Here is a 22,665-nt window from a genome sequence, read left to right as displayed (position 1 = left end):
TAATAAAGGATAGTATCCGACTGAAAACAAGGGCATTTAAAGTAGCCAAATCTAGTGGGAGGATAGAAGATTGGGAAGCATTTAAAAGCCAGCAAACAATAACTAAAAGATTAATTAAGAAAGGGAAGATAGATTATGAAAGTAAACTAGCAAAAAATATAAAAACAGATAGCAAGAGTTTCTACAGCTATATAAAAAGAAAAAGGGTGGCTAAAGTGAACGTTGGTCCCTTAGAGGATGAGACCGGGAAACTAGTGGTGGGGAACATGGAGATGGCAAAGACGCTGAACAAATATCTTGTATCAGTCTTTACAGTAGAGGACACTAAAAATATCCTAACACTGGACAAACAGGGGGCAATGGGGGGGAGAGAGAGGAGCTGCTAAACACGATTAAAATCACTAAGGAGATGGTACTCGGTAAAATAATGGGACTTGAGGCGGATAAATCCCCCGGACCCGATGGCCTACATCCTAGGGTCTTGAGAGAAGTGGCGGTAGGGATTGTGGATGCATTGGTGATCATTTTCCAGAACCCCCTGGACTCAGGAAAGGTCCCGGCAGATTGGAAAACTGCTAATGTAACACCCTTATTTAAGAAGGGAAGTAGACAAAAAGCTGGAAACTATAGACCAGTTAGCCTAACATCTGTGGTTGGCAAAATGTTGGAGTCCATTATTAAGGAAACAGTAACAGAGCATTTGGATAAACATAATTTAATAGGACAAAGTCAGCATGGATTTATGAAGGGGAAGTCATGTTTGACAAATTTGCTCGAATTTTTTGAGGACGTAACATACAGGGTGGATAAAGGGGAACCAGTGGATGTAGTGTATTTGGACTTCCAAAAGGCATTTGACAAGGTTCCACACAAAAGATTACTGATCAAGATAAAAAATCACAGGATTGGGGGTTATATACTGGCATGGGTGGAAGATTGGCTATCTAACAGAAAACAAAGAGTTGGGGTAAATGGTTCGTTCTCGGGCTGGCAATCAGTAACTAGTGGTGTTCCGCAGGGGTCAGTGCTGGGACCCCAACTCTTTACAATCTATATTAACGATTTGGAGGAAGGGACTGAGTGCAACATATCCAAGTTTGCCGACGATACAAAGATGGGAGGGAAAGCAGTGAGTGAGGAGGACATAAAAAACCTGCAAAAGGACATAGACAAGCTAAGTGAGTGGGCAGAGATTTGGCAGATGGAAAATAATGTTGGAAAGTGTGAGGTTATGCACTTTGGCAGAAAAAAATCAAAGAGCAAGTTATTATCTAAATGGAGAGAAACTGCAAAGTGCTACAGTACAAAGGGATCTGGGGGTCCTGGTGCATGAAACACAGAAGGTTAGTATGCAGGTACAGCAGGTGATCAGGAAGGCCAATGGAATCTTGGCTTTTATTGCAAGGGGGATGGAGTATAAAATCAGGGAAGTCTTGCTGCAGTTATACAGGGTATTGGTGAGGCCACACCTGGAATACTGCGTGCAGTTTTGGTTTCCATATTTAAGAAAAGATATACTTGCTCTCGAGGCGGTTCAGAGAAAGTTCACTCGGTTGATTCCGGAGATGAGGGGGTTGACGTATGAGGAAAGGTTGAGTAGGTTGGGCCTCTACTCATTGGAGTTCAGAAGAATGAGAGGCGATCTTATCGAAACATATAAGATTGTGAGGGGGCTTGATCGGGTGGATGCGGTGAGGATGTTTCCACTGATGGGTGAGACTAGAACTAGGGGGCATAATCTTAGAATAAGGGGCTGCCCTTTCAAAACTGAGATGAGGAGAAACTTCTTCACTCAAAGGGTAGTAAATCTATGGAAATTGCTACCCCAGAGAGCTGTGTAAGCTGCAACATTAAATAAATTTAAAACGGAGATAAGACAGTTTCCTAGCAGATAAGGGAATTAGGGGTTACGGGGAGAGGGCAGGGAAGTGGACGTGAGTCTAGATTCGGATCAGCCATGATCCTATTGAATGGCAGAGCAGGCCCGAGGGGCCGTATGGCCTACTCCTGCTCCTACTTCTTATGTTCTTATGTTCAGACTAAGCATGGCTTTTTGGCTACAGTTCTGACAGCACTCACCTGACTTGATCAGGCAGAATTGCCAGTTTGTGTGGAATGAGGTACATTTGGTGTAGGATTCTGACCTGGCCCTCATTATATTGCAGTTGGTGATCATGACAGTATACCCAAGTACCTCTCCAGCATTTCAATGTTACTGATGAGTCCAGTTCTCTCTCCCAGACAGCATTGTAGGTTTTCTGAAGATTTGGGAGACCACTGTAACCAGATTGGCCTCAACTTCCCCCTCTACCCACCCACAAGCCTATCTGGCATGCTGTCAGCAAGACAAGGGAACTCTATTGCTGCAAGAAAAGCAGAAAATGCTGGAAAAAACTCAAGTCAGTCAGCAGCTATAAAGAAAAATGTTATTTTGTGATGTATTGGATGTATACCTTTCATCAGAACGATTCCAATGATGATTACACATCCAAAATGTCAAATTGTTTTTCCCTTTACATCAGGTCAGTCAACATTTGTATAAATCCAGCATCTTGTTTTTACTTCAAAGTTCTGACAATTGTGGTTTTTCTCCTTTGCTCCATGCTGCAAGTTTATCCATTCTCACTTGCAGCAGAGATGAATCCCCCAGTGGAGGTGCAGTCCAAAACACCTTCCCATAGGAAATATGAGAGACAACTGCCAATCGGAGCTAATAATGCATGCAGTCTTTGGTTTGGAATGCAATTAAGTGTGGTCCCCCTTCTACAGATACATTCTAACTATCTCCCGACAGCTCCTCTCTGGCCCTAAATAGGCACATGGAGCCCAGGGCCAATTGATTAACCAAAGTTTTAAATTTAGATAAGGCTGACTTTGAGTAAACTGTTACAAAGAGATACAAAGAAAGTAGCAAGAGCTGCAAAAAGAGAATACGAGAAAAAACTTGCAAGGGATATCAAGGATAACAAAGTTTTTACAAGTATATTGAGAGAAAGAGGGTGGCTAAGGGTAACGTGGGCCCCTTAAGACAACGCAGGTGATACAGGAAACTTTCGATTTACCGGCACCTAAATAACCAGAAATCTCGGTTAACCGGCAAAATTCAGGAGTAGGTTCAGGTAAGTTTTATTACTTGCCTTCCTCTATCTGTTGCTGTGCAAGGGTGTGGCTGCAGCTGTTGCTAAGCTACAGAGACACTTGGAACCTTTATATGGAGCTCTCAGCTCCGTATCTTTCACTATAGCTTTCGGTTATCCGGAATTTTTGATGAACCGGCACCACGTCGGTGCCGGATAAGAAAACATTTCCTGTACTGTAATTGAAAATAAGGATGGCAGATTTGCTAAATGATTACTTTGTATTGGTCTTCACAGTGCAGGGTCCAACAACACTTCGATTTAAAAATTCTCATTTCATTTTGGTTTTCAAATCCCTCCATGGCCTTGTCCCACCCGATCTCTGTAACCTCCTCCAGCCCTACAACCCTCCGCGATCTCTGCACTCCTCCAATTCTGACCTCACGTGCACACCCAATTTTCGCTGTGCCACCATTGGTGGCCATGCTTACAATTATCTTGGCCCCAAGCTCTGGAATTCCCTCCCTAAACCTCTCTCCTCCTTTAAGATGCTCCTTACAACCTACCTCTTTGATCAAGCTCTTGGCACAATTTACTAAGTTAAAGGTGTTATATAAATGCAAGTTGTTGTTGAGAGAAACCAGGAAATTATAGACCTATTAGTCGAACGTCTGTTATGGGGAAGTTACTAGAATCTGTCATTAGGGACTAAGTGTTTGAGCACTTGGATAAATATGAACTGATCAGAGAACTAGCATGGATTTGTAATGGCAAGTCATGTCTAACTAACCTAGTTGAACTTTTTTTGAGGAGGTCACTAACATGCTAGATAAGCAAGTGTCTATAGATGTTATTTACATGGACTTCCAGAAGGTATTTGATAAGGTGGACATAAACAATATTAAAAAGGCTAATGGAATGCTAACCTTCATCTCAGGGGAACTGGAATACAACCGGGTGGAAGTTATGCTACAGTTGTATAAAGCTCTGGTTAGACTGCATCAAGTACTGTGCTCAATTCTGGGCATGGCACCTCAGGGAGCATATATTGACCTTTGAGGGGGTGCTGTGCAGATTCACCAGAATCATACCAGGGCTAAAAGGGTTAAATTATGAGGGCAGATTGCATAGACTAGGCTTGTATTCCCTTGAGTACAGAAGGTTAAGTGGTGATCTAATTGAGGTTTTTAAGATGATTGAAGGATTTGATAAGGTAGAGAGAAACTACTTCCTCTAGTGGGGGAGTCCAGAACAAGGGGGCATAACCTTAAAATTAGAGCTAGGCCATTCAGGGGTGAAGGCAGGAGGCATTTATTTACACAAAGGATAGTGGAAATCTGGAACTCTGCCCCAAAAAACTGTTGAGGCTAGGTCAATTGAAAAGTTCAAAACGGAGTTTGATAGATTTGTTAGGTAAGAGTATTAAGGAATATGGAACCAAGGCAGGTAAATGGAATTAAGTTACAGATCAGCCATGATCGAACTGAATGGCAGAACAGGCTCGAGGGGCTGAATGGCCTACTCCTGTTCTTGTGTTCCTATAACTTATGAGGTTTCTTGCAAACACCCCTCATCTAAGTATTTTATCACCCATGCCCAATATATCACAAGGTCGCTTACTCACTTTTCCTGCACAACCCAAGTTCCCTACCAAGGCTGCACCACAACTTTGCTAATGAGTAACATCATCCCAATGTACAAAATTTATTACAATTTTCTACAAATATTATGCAATTTGTAACATAGCATGCATTCTATAATGTACTATAATTTGAGAAACATTTACTCTTTAAAAAAAAAAAAAAAAAAAAAAACAGTAACTGGAAAAACTACAAGGGGGGAGTCAGGGTAATTAAGAGTTCCAATCTTCTTTGTCAGTATGATTTTCCACTAACTGGACCAGGAGACAAAATCTAAATAGAAGTCTTCTACACATCACAAGTGTTAAACAAACCAAGATCTCGATTAAGTGTAAAATTAGTCTCAGATGATCACAAAAGGGAACGCCCATTTATGAAGCTTAAAACTGTTCCCCTTTTGCCTTACTGGTGAGTAGGAGTGCCATACAGACCAAAAAGGTTTCATGCTTGATTCCCCAGCCTGTGCAAAGTTAGCTTATTTTAATCAGGGAAGCAGGAGGGATGCTTGAGTTGGTCCCAAGGCCCTGGTTTAGGGTGGGGGGGGGGGGGGGGGGGGTGGGTAAAAGAGTCAGTCCTCCTGATCAATACCCAATGACTCCCGCTGGAAGTGCAAAGTGTGTACAGGAAACTTCGCGATATCCGGCACCGACGGGACCAGCGTGATGCCGATCTATGAAAACTTCCGGACAGACCAGCGCTAATATTGAAGGATACGGAGGTTTTCATCTCCGTATCTGACAACAAACACTGTTGCTTAGCAACAGCTTGTAAACAGTCAGCCCGTACCTTGGAAGCATCTCTGTAGCTTAGCAACAGCTTCAGAGAGGTTTTCCAGAGACTGACTGTTTAAAAAAAAAATGCGAGAAGAAAAAAAACCTAACAAAACGGCTGCTGATTTCTGCCGTTAAATCGAGGTTTCCGGACATACAACTTCCGGATAAACCAAAGTTTCCTGTATGTCAGATGAGGACAGCATCGGGCTTTGCTATGATGTCGACTGCAGTTGAATGGTCTGCTGACATGGACAGTCAAGGCTCTCTCATAAATAAAGGACTTAAGTAAGGTACTAAAAGAGTGCTTGAGTACAATTCCACAGCTAAGTCATCAACTTCAGGACAGGAGCGAAGTGGAGAGAAATCAAGTGAGCAAAGTGTTAAAAATTTCATCACAGTATATTAAGTAATTCACAACAATTGCACAAAGTGCACTATTTATCATGCAAAAGTAGGCCTAACCAAAAAGTTGAAGAAACTAAAGTAGCTTGACTGCTACTGCAGTCAACAGACTCAGGTCACCATAGTATAAACAATGCACATTAATTTCAACAAATCATTTAATACTTGTCATTTTAAGCACACCATGTTCATCAGTGCCATAAATTAAGGAATTAATTACTTATTCAATGGATATTTTTATTGCCACAAACCAGTAAACAGTTTGTTGTACTACTTTATATTGGTAAACTTACTTTATTTTTGGTGCTGCCATCTGTTGTGTATGCGTCTGTTTTCAGAGGCCAAGTTAGGAATGTTGCAATGGAGAGAAAAATTAAAACAAATAAAACACATTCATGTATAACATATAAAGTTTCAAAAAACTTCAGAAATTTTCAAAAGTTACTACATCTATCCTTTAAAAATATATCAATTAAATTGTAGCAAATGAGTGGAGACTACAGGAAACTCTTTTTTATCCAGCACCGACGTGACCAGGATGGTGCCGGTTGATTAAAAATTCTGGATGATAGAGAGGGTTATCTACCGAGGCTATTTTTAAACAAACAAAGAGTCAGACTCCTGTTATTGAGGTGTTCGGACTTCCGACAGCGCCAAGAAGCAGAGTAGTGGCAGTTTGGAGAAATACCCCCACTGACTAACTCGGCCACCGCGGGAGACTCGGACTCGGCAACATTTCCGGTTATTGAGGTGTTTTCAGCGTATGAATTTTGCCGGTTAATAGAGAATTCCGGATATTTAGGTGCCGTTTAAACGAGAGTTTCCTATTTAGCTTCGGAGATTCATTACAAGAGTTACTGGTGAAAATGACAAATCACAGTACTTGTAGCCGTGTATATCAACATTTGAACAAAGCAATGATCCCTTTGTGTGCGCACACCCTAGAATAAGAAGCAGCTGGAAATGCAGAAGAGGTTGATCGGAATCTGAATAGAAGCGTAAGTTCCGGTGAAGGGCCACCCTGAAGAATTAAGAGTTCTGATGAAGGATCACACCCAAAGCATTCAGCATTTGAAAGTGAAAGATTGATTTTTTTGTGCAATTCCAGTACTTTGCTTCCAGCTTAGATTCCAACATTGATGGGTTTTCTTTTATTTTTATCTCTATAACAAAAAGCCATTTGGTTCATTGGGAAAAGGTTGATATATGTACAGTTAAAAAATGAATACAGGACTCCATCCAGCAGACCATATTAAAGTTGCAGATGCTCCCCAATTTATTAATTTGATGGAAGCAGATGACAGATAATACTGGAATTTTTCCACCAGGCAAAGCAGATACCTGTACCATTTTCAAAAAAGTAAAGCCTTTTATTTGGAATATTCCAAAAAGTGAGTCATTAAAAATGCAAAACGATAGTTTGCAAAAGTAACAAGTTCTCTTGAAATTATTTTCTCTCTTTTTCCCTAATTGAGCTTTATCACAACAGAGATTATAGCATAGCTAAGGCAGGCAAGTAATCTCCTCTCAAACAGTTACCAATGCTAAGCTAAAGTTGGCTAGTAGATTTGGAGTCCACCCGTGTTTGATGCATACCAGTTGATATGGCAATTTGTCAAAAAATTCAAACAGAAAAAAATTAGACTTGCAAATGGCAACAAAATTCTGAAATCTAGATCTTGAACCAAGAAAAACAGCTTTTGCAAAAAGGGTAGTTTTAAATTCATAGCACCAGAATGGGTTAAGTTAAAGAGCAGCGAACATGGATCTTAGCTAAAGAAAATTGAACTGTTGCGTCATCACTGCATGGGTGCAGAGGTACTATTCGGCATTGCTCAATTTGAAGGTGGTACTGGGGGTGAAGCCTGTTGCGGAGTTTCCTTGGAACATTAATCAGGCTTGGCTAACTCAAGAATGCATGGAGGATGCTTAATGAAGTATTAAACAGTGCATGTAAATTGAAACATTTTTTAAAAAAAACAGAATATGTGCAGTACAGAACCTAATGCAGATATTCTAAGAGCACTGAAAATTATTATGTTTAAGAATCGTTTTCAGCACACCAGAATGTGCACTGATGGATGTTTGAGGAGGTTTTTCTCTAGACGGCTATAGATAATCCTTAATGTGGGAAAGAACAATAGCTCAACAGAATTACATAATATATATCTTTTAACTATTCAGAATTAAATAAAATAATTTAAACTGTTTAAATCTATTAATAAAAAAAATGTTAATGTAATGATTTAAATGGGTGCAGAATAAAGCACAAGAAATAACAGGAAAAAGCCTATGGTACAATTGTATCACCCTGGTTTAACATGACAGCACTCCTGAAAGTCAAAAATCATGATGGGAGGAAATGGTGACACTGGATGGACAACTGGAGAACATAAGTATTTTAAAAGTTATATCTCCAAAGCTTAATTATGATAGAAAGACAGACAAAGTACAGATTAATAAGTCAAATTTTCAGATCCATGAGCAATCCAGTGGATATGGCATATTTGGACTTACAACAAATCACTGTGTTTATTTGGAACAAGAGACTTGTTGTAAAGGTAAAGGCCTATTGATATTAAAAGTAATAAAAGGTGTCTGGATGGAAGGACAGCTGAAGAACAGAAGAGTTGGATTAATGAATATTTTGCAGATTGGCCTATGTGACATTCCCATGGGTTTGTTTTGGGACTTCTCTACATACATAAATTATTTGGATATGGCTAAAGAGGGAATATTAAAATTTGCTAAAAAAAAGCATAATGACTGTGACAGGATGCTCCCATGGCAACTAAACTACATTTGAAGTGCAGTCACTATTTTGTAGGCAAATGCAGCAGACAGTTTGCAGGCAGCAAGGTTCCACAAACAGCAAATGACCAGTTAATCTGTTCTTGGTGGTGTAGGTTGAGGGAAGAATGTTGGGCTGCACACTGAGAACTTCCCGCTTTGCTGTGAATAGCATCATGGGATCTGTTAAGACTGTCTGAGCAGGCAGATGGGTACCACAGCTTAACATTTTATCAGAAAATCGGTACATTGGACAGTGCAGTATTCCCTTCAGGAAGTCCCAGAGTGGGGTCTCAATCCATGACTCTCTTTACCCAGGACTGCACATCGACATGACAGGAAGGCTTGCGTGCTCCTATGACCCCGAGTGCTCTGTTGGCAGGAATGCAACTTCTGGTAATGTCACCTAAACCAGACTGGTTGAAGTGTAAAGTGCCAGGTTAAACGCAGTCCATCAGTCCTCCTGGTAGGGGGTTGAGAGTCAGGCTAACAACCACAAAATTACCTTCTGCTACAGATTATGAAACAGAAAGTACTTAGAAAACTGTTTTGCACCATTGTTTTGAATAGAATTAAAACTGCTGTTAACAAAGTAATTAAGGAAGAACAGGCTGGATTTTGATCCAGTAGATCTTGAGCTCATCTTAACCTTGAGAAGACTTAGAGACACATACACAATATATAAGATATTATATATATATATTACACACACACATTATATAATAATATATATATATATTACACACATACACATTAATATATATAAATAAATAAATTATTTGGTCATGGGTAAAGAGGGAATTTCAAAATCCACAAAGAAATACTCTGGAAGATCCTGAGACACAAGGGAATTCCAGCAGACTGTATGACAAATCTGTATTGTGTCAGCAGAGAGCTGGGAATTTAAGTGTATAAAAAAAACTAAGTTCATCTTTTTCAAATACCTGATTTATAGAAAAACTTAAAACTGCCAAATTTTTGGAAACAAATATCGCAGTTAAACGATTAAGTTTACCTCTTCAGCATTTCCATCTTGCTGTCCTGTGGCTGAAATAAAAGTAGGAATACTTGTTAGACACCAAGTAGATAATCGACTCCCCTTACTACGAGAATGTTGCACTTTATTTAGCAGCACACAATTTTGGCATCTCACAAACACCATCTTGTAACAATTCCATCTATCGTCTACATATGTAGGTATTTTAGCATATAGTTACATTTACACCAAGTCATTACCAAGTTGTAGAAAATCAAAAAGAAAATCCACTTTTTGTGTTGTTTCTTGTAATTTTAGTGCTAAATGACATTAAATATAAGACATCTAGGGGGAGAAACTCAGTAGGTTGCGCCACCCGTTAGCACCTTAAGATGGCGCTAAGTGGGTCGCAAGCCAACTCGCGCCCGGGCGCGGCACTGCCCACGCCTCCTGCTAAATTCCGCGGGACGTTAGTGGTGGCGTTAACCGTTAGCGCTGTGCCGCTGACGTCATCGGTGTGCGCAGCGTCCCGCTGACGCCCCGGCCGCGATATTCGGCAGCGCCCCCTGATTTACCGCCAGACGCTATGGCTGAAGGGTTCAGGAGGGCCTACCTGCGGCCGGGGAGGCGCAAATTAAAGGCGAGGTGCGGGGCGGCCATTTTTGTTGTTGGCCGTCTGCCAGCACTCCCGTCCCCAGCCTCCTGAACCCCCCCTCCCTCCCCCCCGCCCGCGGCGTGCCGGCTGCGCTCCAAGAGCCCGGCACTTCTCTTCGGTGCCGGGCTCTTTTGCCTGCACTCCCGATCCTCGGGGGCCCAGCTGAGCCCCAGATCGCACTGCACAAGGCCCCTCTCCCCTTTAAGAAGGGGAGGAAGGCCTGCAATACCGCAGCGCAACGTGCCGCAGCGTGTGGCGCTGCGGCACGTAGCGCCACGATATTCACTCGCAGCGCCCCAAGAGGGATGCGGGGCGCCTCCAGTAGCGCCGCGCTTCCCTTTGGGGCGCAACCACTCAATTTCTGGCGCGGGGGCGCGAATGTTTCCGGGGCGCTACTTTTAGCACCCTGGTGAGGCTGGCGCCCCAAACGGGGCTACACTCAATTTCTCCCCCCTAATATTTGAAGTGTCGTATCTGAAACAGAATTTCATATCATCTCTCATATCAGGATTGTCTTAGCCAACAATACTTCAATAATTACACTTGCACAACGAAATGTATGAAATACATCATTCTATTTTTTGGGGGAAGTTAAATAAATATCGGGCTTGAGTTTATTGCTATTAAATTAGCAAAATGTTTTGTGTTGCAAAGCTGATCTGCAACCAATTGCCTGCATTTCATTTTTCCTTTAACATCCCATCTCCAGCTCTTGAATTTTGATTACTTCGGCTAACACACAGAAATATTCACTTGTTTAGCCACCAAAGACTTACTGTCTTGCATGTAAAAAATATTTTTCTCAAGACTGTCAGGCTATCTTAAAACGTCATAAAGAGACATCTGCACTATTGTTCTTCAAAACTGAATCGAGGGACCACAGGGACTAGTGCTTTATGAAGCACTTGTTGCTGCCCTGACATCTTGACATTCCAATCCAGTATCATGCATAATTATTAATGCTCTGCATGGCCCATTATCATCACTTGCGTCACTGGAGAGCTTTTAGGGGCAAGCTTGATAAAATCTAGCTCAAGCAGTCAGCAGTTTTAAAAGCAGAGAACACAGCTGCAAGGAGCAACTGTGACAGACTGGTAGTATGACCTTTAATAAAATTAAGGGTGAGGAGAGCACTCAGCAAGTAGTTAATCTATAAAAATAGCAATAATTACTTTAAAGTACTTAGTATAATACTAACGGTTAGTAACTTAACCATCAGGTACTGAGGCCCCAAGCCATATGGATTGCATTTCTCAGCCAATATGGGTTCGGTTGTGCTAATAAACTAACACATATTTCTGGAGTGACACAGTATCAGTAGACTTCTGTAGAAATGTATCTGAATAATTGATCAAATGTAGTGCTGTACCATTTCAGTTATCTTCGTAACAAAATTTTGCCCAAATAAGTGTACTGCAACAGTAACTAGGCATTTTCAGACATTTTGATGCAATAACAAAAGGATAACGATTATAAATGTTATCAGTGTACTCTTGGTTAGAACAGGCTACAAGTAAATTATACTTACAATCCAAGTTTCCTTTGCAAGTTTTGATCCAAGTGCTAAAGCTGGCATTTTCATCTGCAAGACGGAAGTGAAATTAGTATAATTCTCCTGAACAAAAACTGAACATCTCACAGCATATCACATCAAAAAGTAAAAATACTTCTACACAACTCTTCACTTAGGGGACTTGAATTCAAACCCAAAGGAACAAGGGGCTTTTTATTCCAACATCTTTCAGAGGTCTGGTGAAATTAATTTTGGCAGTCTTAATTTAGTCCCTAATTAGAGAGTCCACAGGACTCAAGTTAACAGTCTGAACCCCAACAAGCAGCACTATGAAATACCAGATCATTGCATCAGAACAGTCTATGGGTGCTGAGGTATTGGGCCAGAAATTCGGGTCCCCACGGGTGAGTATGCGCTGTGTACTCACGCGTAGGGCCAACGAAAGTGCCGGCTTCGTGCATGCACTGCGCATGCGCTGGAAACCGGAACTTCCGTTCCCTTGAAGGAAGGGGTTCGAGGGTCAAACGCTTGCGCCAGAGAGGCAGCGCGTACGCCTGGAACTTCCGATTTTTTTTATTTTATTTATTTATTTATTTTTTTATTTTTTTTAAAAACCGGTTTCTCCGGGAGGGTAAGTCTCTAGCAGCTGCGCATGAAAAACGCAGTCGCAAGGCTTGCTTTTAACAAGGTAAGTGGTGAATTAAGTAAAATTAAAACATTTTTTCCACAGGTTTATTATTTTTAAATACTTTAAGGAAAGGTAAGTTTATTTTTAGCCCTGTTAAAAAGTAATTCATTTTTTCAAAAATTTAAATTATTGTTTAAAAGTTATTTTATGTAATTTAGAGTTATCATCAAAATGTGATTTAAAAAAAAAAATTATTTGAAGTTTTAGTTAGGTTTTGTGGCCAATCTCTATTCACAGATTTGACAGGTCAAATTTATGAATAGAGATTCCCTGCTACGATTGGCTCTCCATGGCCCACGTGATCCAGGGGACGCTTCGAACTAACTGCGCCCCTGGGATACGCAAGCACTACGCGCCGGCAGCTGTAGGAGGCCCAGGATTGGAATCCCACGCGGGCCCACAACACAACAACAGGCGTGCTAGGTAAGCGCAGGTCGGGGGCTTGCACCCACGGGAAGTCTCCAACCTGAATTTCTGGGCCATTATGAGCAAGGTAAATGGAGCAAACACCAACACTGTATAAAGTATAGATTACATCCAACTGAGAAGTAGAGCTAGAACTAAGCCAGCGAGCCCTGCATACAAAATTCAAATTATAATATTTTAGCCAACAAGGCTAAAATATGGAGCATTAACTCTTGGATAACTAACTTATTTTTAAACCAAGATTTCATTACACGTTCACAAATAAAGGAATGAGGATTGCCTTTGCCCCAACCTAGCTCACTTAAACAGTAGCTACAGTCCCCTTCATCACAGTATCCAACTATTAAACAATTTACAGGAAACTTTGGTTTATCCGGAGGTTAACTGTCCGGAATGCTCGAGCCACCGGCAAAAATCAGGAGCCGTTTCGTTAGGTTTTTTTTCTTTTCGTTGCTTTTTTTTTCACCAGTCAGGCTCTGCAAGGTCTCGCTGAAGCTGTTGCTAAGCTACAGAGACGCTTGCAAAATACAGCCGACTGTTTAGAAGCTGTTGCTAAGCAACAGGGTTGGTTGCCAGATACGGAGCTCAAAATCTCCGTATGTTTCAACATTAGCGTTGGTTTGTCCGGCAGTTTTGATGGGACGGCAACAGCTCGGTCCCGTCGGTGCCGGATAGCACAAAGTTTCCTGTAATGCTTTTTGCCTTCACTACCCTAGCTGGAAGTCATAGAGTCAGAGTCATAACGGCACAGGAGGAGGATATTCAGCCCATCGAGTCCGTACCGGCTCTCTGTAGAGCAATCCAGTCAGTCCCATTCCCCCACTCTATTCCCGTAGCCCTGCAAGTTTATTTCCCTCAAGTACCTATCCAGTTTCCCCTTGAAAACATTGTGTGTCCACTTCCACCGCTTCTGTCAGCAGCGAGTTCCAGGTCCTCACCACTTGCTGCTTATAAAAGTTTTTCCTCACATCCCTCCGTATCACTTGCCCAAAACCTTAAATCTGTGTCCCCTAGTCCTTGTACCATCAAGTAGTGGGAACAGCCTTTCCCTGTCTAGCCTATCTAAACCAGTCATAATCTTGTACACCTATCAAATCACCCTTCAACCTCCTTTGCTCTAATGAAAACAAATCCAGCTTCTCCAACCTGTCCTTGTAGCTAAGATCCCCCATCCCCAGAACCATTCTGGTAAATTTCCTCTGCACCCTCTCAAGGGCCTTCACATCTTTCCTAAAGTGTGGTGGCCAGAACTGGACACAATACTCCAGTTGTGGCCTAACCAGCGCTTTATAAAGGTTCAGCATAACTTCTCTACTTTTGTACTCAATACCTCTATTTATGAAGCCCAAGATCCCCTATGCTTTGCTAACCACCCAATATGTCCCGCCACCTTCAGGGACCTATGCACATTAACTCCCAGGTCCCTCTGTCCCTGCACACTCTTTAAAACTGTGCCATTAAATGTATATTGCCTCTCCCTGTTCCTTCTGCCAAAATGCATCACCCCTCACTTTTTTGTATTAAATTCCATTTGCCACTTGTCTGCCCATTCGGCTAGCCTTTCTATGTCCTGTTGCAGTCGACTGGCATCATCACCACTATTTGCCACACCCCCAGGTTTGGTGTCATCAGCAAATTTAGAAATTCTATTCTGTATTCCAATATCCAGGTCATTTATATATATATATATCATCAAAAAAAGCAGTGGCCCCAGCACTGGCCCTTGGGGAACACCACGGTCTACCATCATCCAGTCTGAAAAACAGCCATTTAACACAACTCGCTGTTTTCTGTCCTTAAGCCAATTCCTTACCCAAGCTGCCACTGACTCACCTATTCCATGAGCCTCAATTTTGTTAACCAGCTTTCTATGTGGTACTTTGTCAAACGCCTTACGAAAATCTATGTAGACAACATCCATTGCATTCCCTTCATCAATAAATTCAAGTGTATTTCATGGTGAGGACCTGGAACTCGCTGCTGACGGAAGTGGTGGAAGCACAGACACTGAATATTTTCAAGGGGAGACTGGATAGGCACTTGAGGGAAATAAACTTGCAAGGCTGCGGGGATAGAGCGGGGGAATATGAATGGGATTGCTCTACAGAGAGCCAGCACAGACTCGATGGGCCAAATGGCCTCCTTCTGTGCTGTTATGACTCTGTGAAACTGGGTGCACTTAAACAGAGTGTTCAAGTTGGGACTTTGAAGAGAGTGGGGAGGTGGTGCTGCTTTTTGCCTCCAATACGTGAAGTGGTTTGCGTTACAGGTAAATATTTAATTTAATTCACCTATAACTTAAATTAGATCAGGTAATGGTAAAAAAATAAACTGTAAGCTAAGTTAATTAAATACATATATTTTAATGAAATAATTAAATAAATAAAACAAGGTTACTAAAGGATGGCAGTGCAGGTGGTGTGCTGCAACTGCAGGATGTGAGAGTTTGTGGAGAGCATTGTGATCTCAGAGTTAATAAGCTCAAGTCCAAGGTGCAGACATCGCGGGGTATCAGGGAGGGGGAAAATTACCTAAACACTTTGATCCAAGAGGCAGTCACACCCCTTAGGTTAGGTAGTGGCACAAGTCTGGTAATTGGCCAGGGACAGAGGGTATGACTGCGGCTCAGGCAGGTAAGGGGACCCAAAGTGCAGTGCTAGAGGAGCCTCGGCCTTTGCCCTTATCCATCAGGTACGACGAGGTTCTTGCTGCCTGTGTGGATGAGGGAAAAGTCTGCAGAGTGGATGAGCAAACTGACCACAGCAGCGTGGTACAGGAGGCCATTCAATTGGGGGGAGCGAAGAGGAATGTTGTAATGGTAAGGGACAATATAGTCAGGGGGATAGATACTGTTCTCTGCAGCTGCAATCGAGTGTTCCGAACACTGTTGCCTGCCAGAGTTAAGGATAAGGATTTGCGGCTGGAGGAGAATTAGGAGTGCGAGGGGGAGGATCCAGTTCTCATGGTCCACGCAGGAACCAACGACATAGGTAGAACTAGGAATGTGGTTCTGCTGAGAGTGTTTGAGGAGCTTTGGGTCCAAATTAAAATGCAGAGCCTCAAAAGGTAATAATCTTTGGATTGTTACCTGAGCCATGCAGAAATTGGCATCAGGACAAGCAGATCAAGAGTTAAATGCGTTGCTCTCAAAGAGTGGTGTGGGAGGAAGGGGTTTCGATTCATGGGGCACTGGCACCAGTACTGGGGAAGAGGGAGCTGTTCCATTGGAGCGGGCTCCACTTAAACCAGGCTGGGACCAATGTCCTGACGAATCGAGTAACTAGGGCTCTATATAGGACTTTAAACTAAAAAAAGTGTGGAGGGGTCAGGTGTGGGGAAATATAGAAATTTAAAGAGAAAAGTCAAGGCAACAGAGCAGTGTAGCAATTTCGGTGAAGATAAGAAAAGTATGACAGGAAGGGACAGAGAGTTTAACGGTAATAGTGCATCAATGAATAGGTGAAAGCAGGGAATAATCGTAAAAAGTTAACATTAAAAGGCTCTTTCTCTGAATGCACGATACATTCATAAGATAAACAAATTAGCAGCACAAATAGAAATAAATGGGTTTGATCTAATATCCATGAGAGACATGGTTGAAAATGACCAAGGGAACTAAATATTCCAGGGTACTTAACATTTTGAGAAAACAGGTAGAATGGAAAAGGAAGTGCGTGTGGGGGCGGGGAATGGTAGCTCTAATAATAAAGGATGACATAAGGACAGTAGTGAGAAAGGATCAGGAAGCGGAATCAGTATGGGTGAAGGTAAGAAATAACAAGGGGCAGAAATCACTGGTGGGAGTAGTTTATAGGCCCCCCGAACAGTAGCTATACCGCTGGACAAAGTATTAATCAAGAAATAACAGAAGCTTGTGACAAAAGTAATTCAATATACGTGGGGGACTTTAATCTTCATAAAGAATGAGCAAATCAAATTGGCAATGGTAGTCTGGAGGATGAGTTCATGGAATGAATTCGAGACACTTTCCTAGAAAAAGAACAGGTTATTTTAAATCTTGTATTGTGTAATGTGTAGATTTCAAAAAACCCTGTAAAATGCTGAAAGCCTGTTTGGCCCAGTGGTAAGGGCATGAAACGGTTAAACTTCAAGGCACAGAAAAGGTGCCAGTCATCAAAATTTGCAGTTCTTGGAGAACACATTGATCCTGGACAATGAAAGCTTTGACTCGTGATTAACTCTGAAAAGGACATTGACATTGAACTGTGAGGCCTTGAATCATGATTGGTTTCGATGGGGAAAATTAACATCTGGACAATGCTCAGAGTCTAACTGAAATAATGGGGGTCACGATCAACTTCCTGACAAGAATGGAAGATACACAAGTCCCGAGCAGACAATCAGCCAACCGCCCATCAACAGTGTTGTGTCTCAAGGGGTTTTATACCCTTACCTATATAACAATTGAGGACGACTCCGGGGTGGAGTCCTCCGGGGTGGAGAGTTTAGTTAACGGCCATTTTATTTACAATGTGCTTCTTCACTCAATGCACTACACTTCCCATAGTGCATTGCAAATCACCACTACGGTATCCCATGTGGGACAATTCTAATACACATTCAAAATACACAACATATTTCCTCCCCCTTAAAATAGAATGTCCACAAAACAGAATAACTGAAAATGACTAACTTTGGAAGAGAGGGTAGACTGCCTCTACATTCCGCTAACCCTGGGGATTATTCTGCCCCATGCACACAGGTTAGCACTAACTGTAACTAAGGCACTCTGGAGGCTGCCTTTCTCTTTGAGGGTAACGCCTAGTCTCAGGAGCAGGCTCTGGCTGGCTCTCCCGTGACCCTGCAGGCGTGGCTTCCTCCCTCGATGGCACAAGAGTGGATGGTGCCACCGTCTCAGGGTCGGACGACCAGTCCCTGCTGGAGCCCCCAGCAGGTCCTTGATCCTCTGTTTCTTGGGTTACCTGTGGCGACTGTCTTGGCAGTAACTGGTCTATATGCAGTCTCCATGTTCGGTCGTCTCTGGTGCGGACTCGGTATGAAACGGGGCCCATCTTTTGAATGACCGTAGCCTGGACCCACCGCTCCGGGGTGGTGTAGTTACGCGCGAGGACTTTGCCCCCCACCACAAAGTGTCGTTCTTTGGATCTCTGAGCTCGTCTGCTGACTTGATCCTGCTGATTGGCGTGCACCACTGCTTCTGTGGACGTTGGCCTCAGCAGGTCAAGGCGTGTCCATAGCTGCCTTCCCATAAGTAGGTAAGCAGGAGATGCTCCAATCGTAGCCTGAGGCGTGTTTCGGTATTTCAGCAAGAAAGCATTCAGGTGCTGCTTTAGAGGAGCATCACTTCTTGCCGCTTTCAACGCGCGTTTCAGCGTTCTGACAAATCTCTCCGCCAATCCATTCGTGGATGGATGATAAGGCGCGGAGAACGTGTGCTGGATTCCATTGCTCTTGAGGAACTCCTCCATCTCCTGGGATGTGAACTGTGTTCCATTGTCGGTTACGATCTGCTCCGGCAGACCAAATCGCCCGAACATCTCTCTGAGTTTCGATGGTTTTCTCCGTAGTGGTAGTGGACATTACTGCAACCTCTGGCCATTTGGAATGGGAGTCCACCGCGACCAGGAACATCGCTCCTTCCACTGGTCCCGCGAAGTTCAGATGGATCCGTTGCCACGGTGTCGCCGGCCATTCCCATGGATGCAGTGGCGCTGCTCTTGGCGTATCCCTGGTTGTCTCGCATAATGGGCAAGATTTCGCTTCAACTTCAATTTCATGATCCAGACCGGGCCACCAGAAGTAGCTTCGCGCCAGCTCCTTCATCCGGACAATACCACAATGTCCTGAGTGCAGCTCGGTGAGGACATGTTTCCGCAGCTTTGGTGGTATGATCACTCGCATGCCCCAAAGGAGGCATCCTGACGTAACAGACAACTCCTTCCCTCTTGACAGGTAAGGTAGGAGCTCAGGTGGTGCGTCTGACACCTGTGATCCGTCTCCTCGCATCACCCGATCCAGCACCTTGGATAGAGTAGGGTCCACTCTGGTCTCTTTCTTGACCTGCCGGGCCGTGACAGGGGCATTGCTCACCATGTCAAAGTAGAAAATCTTCTGCTCACAGCCTTCAGAGGGCACTGGCAGCGGAAGTCTTGACAATCCGTCCGCATTGCCATGTGTTGCTGACCTCCGGTATTTGATGTTGTAATTGTGAGCGCTTAACATCAGCGCCCAGCGCTGCATCCTGCACGCTGCCAGGGAGAGTATTCCTGTGTGTGGACCAAAGATCGATGTCAGGGGACGATGATCCGTCAGCAAGGTGAATTTCCTTCCGAACAAGTAGTGATGGAACTTTTTGATTCCAAAGATGATGCCCAAAGCCTCTTTTTCGATCTGCGGGTATTTCACCTCCGCCTTGCTCAGGGACCTTGACGCGAATGCAATCGGCTTCTCTTCGCCTGAGAGAAAGATGTGGGACACGACCGCGCCGACGCCATAAGACGACGCGTCACAGGTCAGCTGAATCTGCAACGACGGGTCAAAGTGCGTCAACACTCTGGGGTCAGTCAAAGCTGCTTTGGCTTTCTTGAATGCAGCTTCACACTCCTTCGTCCATGCCCAGGCCTTGCCCTGACACAGCAACTCATGTAATGGCTTCAACAGTGATGCCAGCTGTGGAATAAACTTTCCTTAATAGTTCAGGAGACCCAAGAATGACCGCAGCTGGCCGACATTTGTAGGTGCAGGAGCGTCGGCAATGGTTTTCACTTTCGACGGTGCTGTGTGTAGGCTGTCCGCGTCGATGACATGGCCTAGGTACTCCACTGATGGCTTGAAAAATTCGCATTTGTCCTTGCGAACGCGCAAGCCATATTCTTCAAGTCTTCCCAGTGTCTTCGTCAGGTTCTGCAGATGCTCGTTATCATCCTTTCCTGTGACAAAGATATCATCGAGATAACATTGTACCCCTGGAATGCCGCTTAAGATCTGGTCCATAGCCCGCTGCAACAATGCTGGTGCTGACGTTATACCAAAGGGTAGGCGGCAGTACCTGTAGAGGCCCTTGTGGGTGGTGATGGTGAGGTACTTCTGTGAGTCCTCTTCTACATGCATCTGCAAGTAGGCTTGGCATAGATCAATCTTGCTAAACTTCTGACCGCCTGCTAGACTCGCGAAAAGATCTTCAATGATGGGGAGGGGGTACTGTTCAGCGGAGAGCACAGGATTCACTGTTACTTTGAAATCTCCACATAAGCGAACTGCGCCGTCACTCTTCATCACTGGTACCACGGGCGTGGCCCACTCACTGTGCGAAACCGGCACCAGGACCCCTATCTTGACCAGACGCTCCAGGTCAGCCTCCACCTTTGATCTGAGGGCGTAGGGAACGTTCCTGGCCTTCAGGAATCGTGGCTGGCTGTCAGGCTTCACCTTGAGTTTGACCGTAATCGCCTTCATACTCCCCAATTCTCCGTCAAAGACAGCCACATGCTTTGTCAACACTGCCGCTAACCCCGGCATTCACTTTTTTCCAATCCAGATGAATTTTCTCCAACCATGGCCTGCCCATTAGGGATGGATAGTCACCCATGACCACGTAAACTGTCAGCATCGCGGTTTGTCCATTAAGCTCCACCTTGACCTCCGTCTTACACAGCATTGGGACTGTTTCCCCAGTGTAGGTCTTTAAGATGAGCTTGGCCGGCGTCAGTGATAGGTGGTTGTTTTTTTCTTTGAATAGCTTCTCTGAAATCAAGGAGACAGCGGCCCCCGTATCCAGCTCCATTTTTACCGGTATTCCCTCTAGTGGTGGAGTGACTCCATAGCCTGATGAGCCTCCATTCACCGTTAACACATGGAGATTCAGCTCCCCATCAGAGTCTGTGTCACTGTCTTCCTGTTCTTGTTTCACCATGTGTAGGTTTTTCTTTTTAGAACGCCAGTTGGATGTGTTTCCTTGTTTGTTTTTGTGTGTCACTGTGTGGGATTGTTTGCTTTGCCCTTTACACACACGTTCAATGTGTCCTTTCTTTTCACATTTCCGACAGGTCAGGTCTTTACACCAGCAGTCAGATGGCTGATGACCTGACCTTCCACATCTGTAACACTCTCTGGCGCCCCTTGCATGCTTATCCAGTGTAGCTGCTACCCTGTGCACTCTTGTTGCAGCCCCCAACAGCTGTGCATCTTTAGCTGCTAACTCCATAGACACAGCGAGCTCCACTGCTGATTTAAGCGTCAGTTTGTCAGTCGTGAGCAAGCGCTTCTGTGTTGCTTCACATCTTAATCCACACACAAACCTATCATAGACAGTGTCATTTAGAGTTTCACCAAACTCACAATGCTCAGTTAGCTTCTTTAGCACTGCAACATATTCGGCTATGGACTCACCCTGCCCTTGGTTTCGTTTGTGAAACCTGAACCTCTCGGCAATCAGCAGCGGCTTGGGTGCGAAATGTGTTTCCAAAACTTCCACAATCTGATCATATGTCTTAGCGCCGGGCTTATCCGGGTGCATCAAACTCCATAACAAGCCAAATGTTTTTGCTCCGATCACACTGAGGAACGTCGCCACTTTCACGTCATCTTTAATGCCATTTGCAGTCACGAAAAATCCGAAACGCTCTGTATAAGCACTCAATTGCTCCGCCGTTTCATCAAATGGTCCAAACGCTCCAGTTAGCATAGCCATTTTGTTATTTTTTTTTTCTCTTTAAAATCCTTTTCCTCCACTTTTTATTTTTAGTCCTTTTCCTCCACTTCGTTTTGCTGTATCGTTACTCTCCCCCTTCTTATTTGTGTAACACACGAACCGCCACCTTTACAAGGCGATTGCATCAGCACTAAACTGCGGGCGCGCCATTAAGAAAAGACAGGAACTTCTTACTTTAAACATCGCCGATTCCAGTGCAAAGTGATGCGCAAGTCCGTCGTCCTCGTCGCCAGTTTTGTTGTGTCTCAAGGGGTTTTATACCCTTACCTATATAACAATTAAGGAGGACTCTGGGGTGGAGAGTTTAGTTAACGGCCATTTTATTTACAATGTGCTTCTTCACTCAATGCACTACATTTCCCATAGTGCATTGCAAATCACCACTACGGTATCCCATGTGGGACAATTCTAATACACATTCAAAATACACAACAAACAGTAGTAGAAATCACATTGAATATGTGTTACAGAAAGCGGGAGAGGAGATAAGGAGTTATCTTCGATCTCACAACTCTGTACACCTCCGGTGATTGAATTACAAGTTCACGAAGTGCAAATGTCGGACAGTTCAGCAAACCAACAACCAAAACTGGTTGGGGGAGGACCAGCATGGGGCCAGGTGACAAAGAACTATAAGAAGGAACCACACCACAGCTCTCTCAGCCGTATGGGTGATTGTAAGTTTCAGCCAAATCTGAACAGGTTTTTGTCTGTGTTTTGTTGGTTTCAATAAACTAACAGTTTTGGGTTGAACCTAAACCTGTGTGCCGTCTATCATTTTATTCCTGCAAAACACAGTCAAAGAACCTTTGTAAGGACGAGGAAGCCAAACACCTTACAAATGAGACAGGGTTAATTAATAATCTCAGTGAAAGATCCTCTGGGAAAGAGTGATCATAATACAGGAAACTCTTGATTTACCAGCACCCAAACAACCGGAAATCTCGGTTAACCGGCAAAATTCAGGAGTAGGTTCAGTTAAGTTTTTCTTCATATTAGTGGCCATTTCTTGATTCTTGGCTGTGTAATCGGA

At 43.6% G+C, this 22,665-nt stretch overlaps 1 protein-coding gene across 1 annotated transcript in view; it reads right to left on the bottom strand.

Annotated features, from left to right (window-relative positions):
• The window catches only part of sugt1 (SGT1 homolog, MIS12 kinetochore complex assembly cochaperone), a 258,577-nt gene that overhangs the window by 149,857 nt on the left and 86,055 nt on the right, over positions 1–22,665 (bottom strand). Inside the window, exons 6-8 of the mRNA XM_085998646.1 lie at positions 11,842–11,895; positions 9,698–9,729; positions 6,186–6,220 (exon numbers count right to left, since the gene is read on the bottom strand). Coding sequence (XP_085854772.1) covers positions 6,186–6,220; positions 9,698–9,729; positions 11,842–11,895 — 121 coding nt within the window. The remainder of the gene's footprint in view (positions 1–6,185; positions 6,221–9,697; positions 9,730–11,841; positions 11,896–22,665) is intronic.

This window comes from Somniosus microcephalus, chromosome 10 (assembly GCF_052327205.1).
Source record: "Somniosus microcephalus isolate GS21.2 chromosome 10, FLI_Smic_1.0, whole genome shotgun sequence".
NCBI lineage: Eukaryota > Metazoa > Chordata > Chondrichthyes > Squaliformes > Somniosidae > Somniosus > Somniosus microcephalus.
This window is presented reverse-complemented; position numbering and strand designations above follow the sequence as displayed.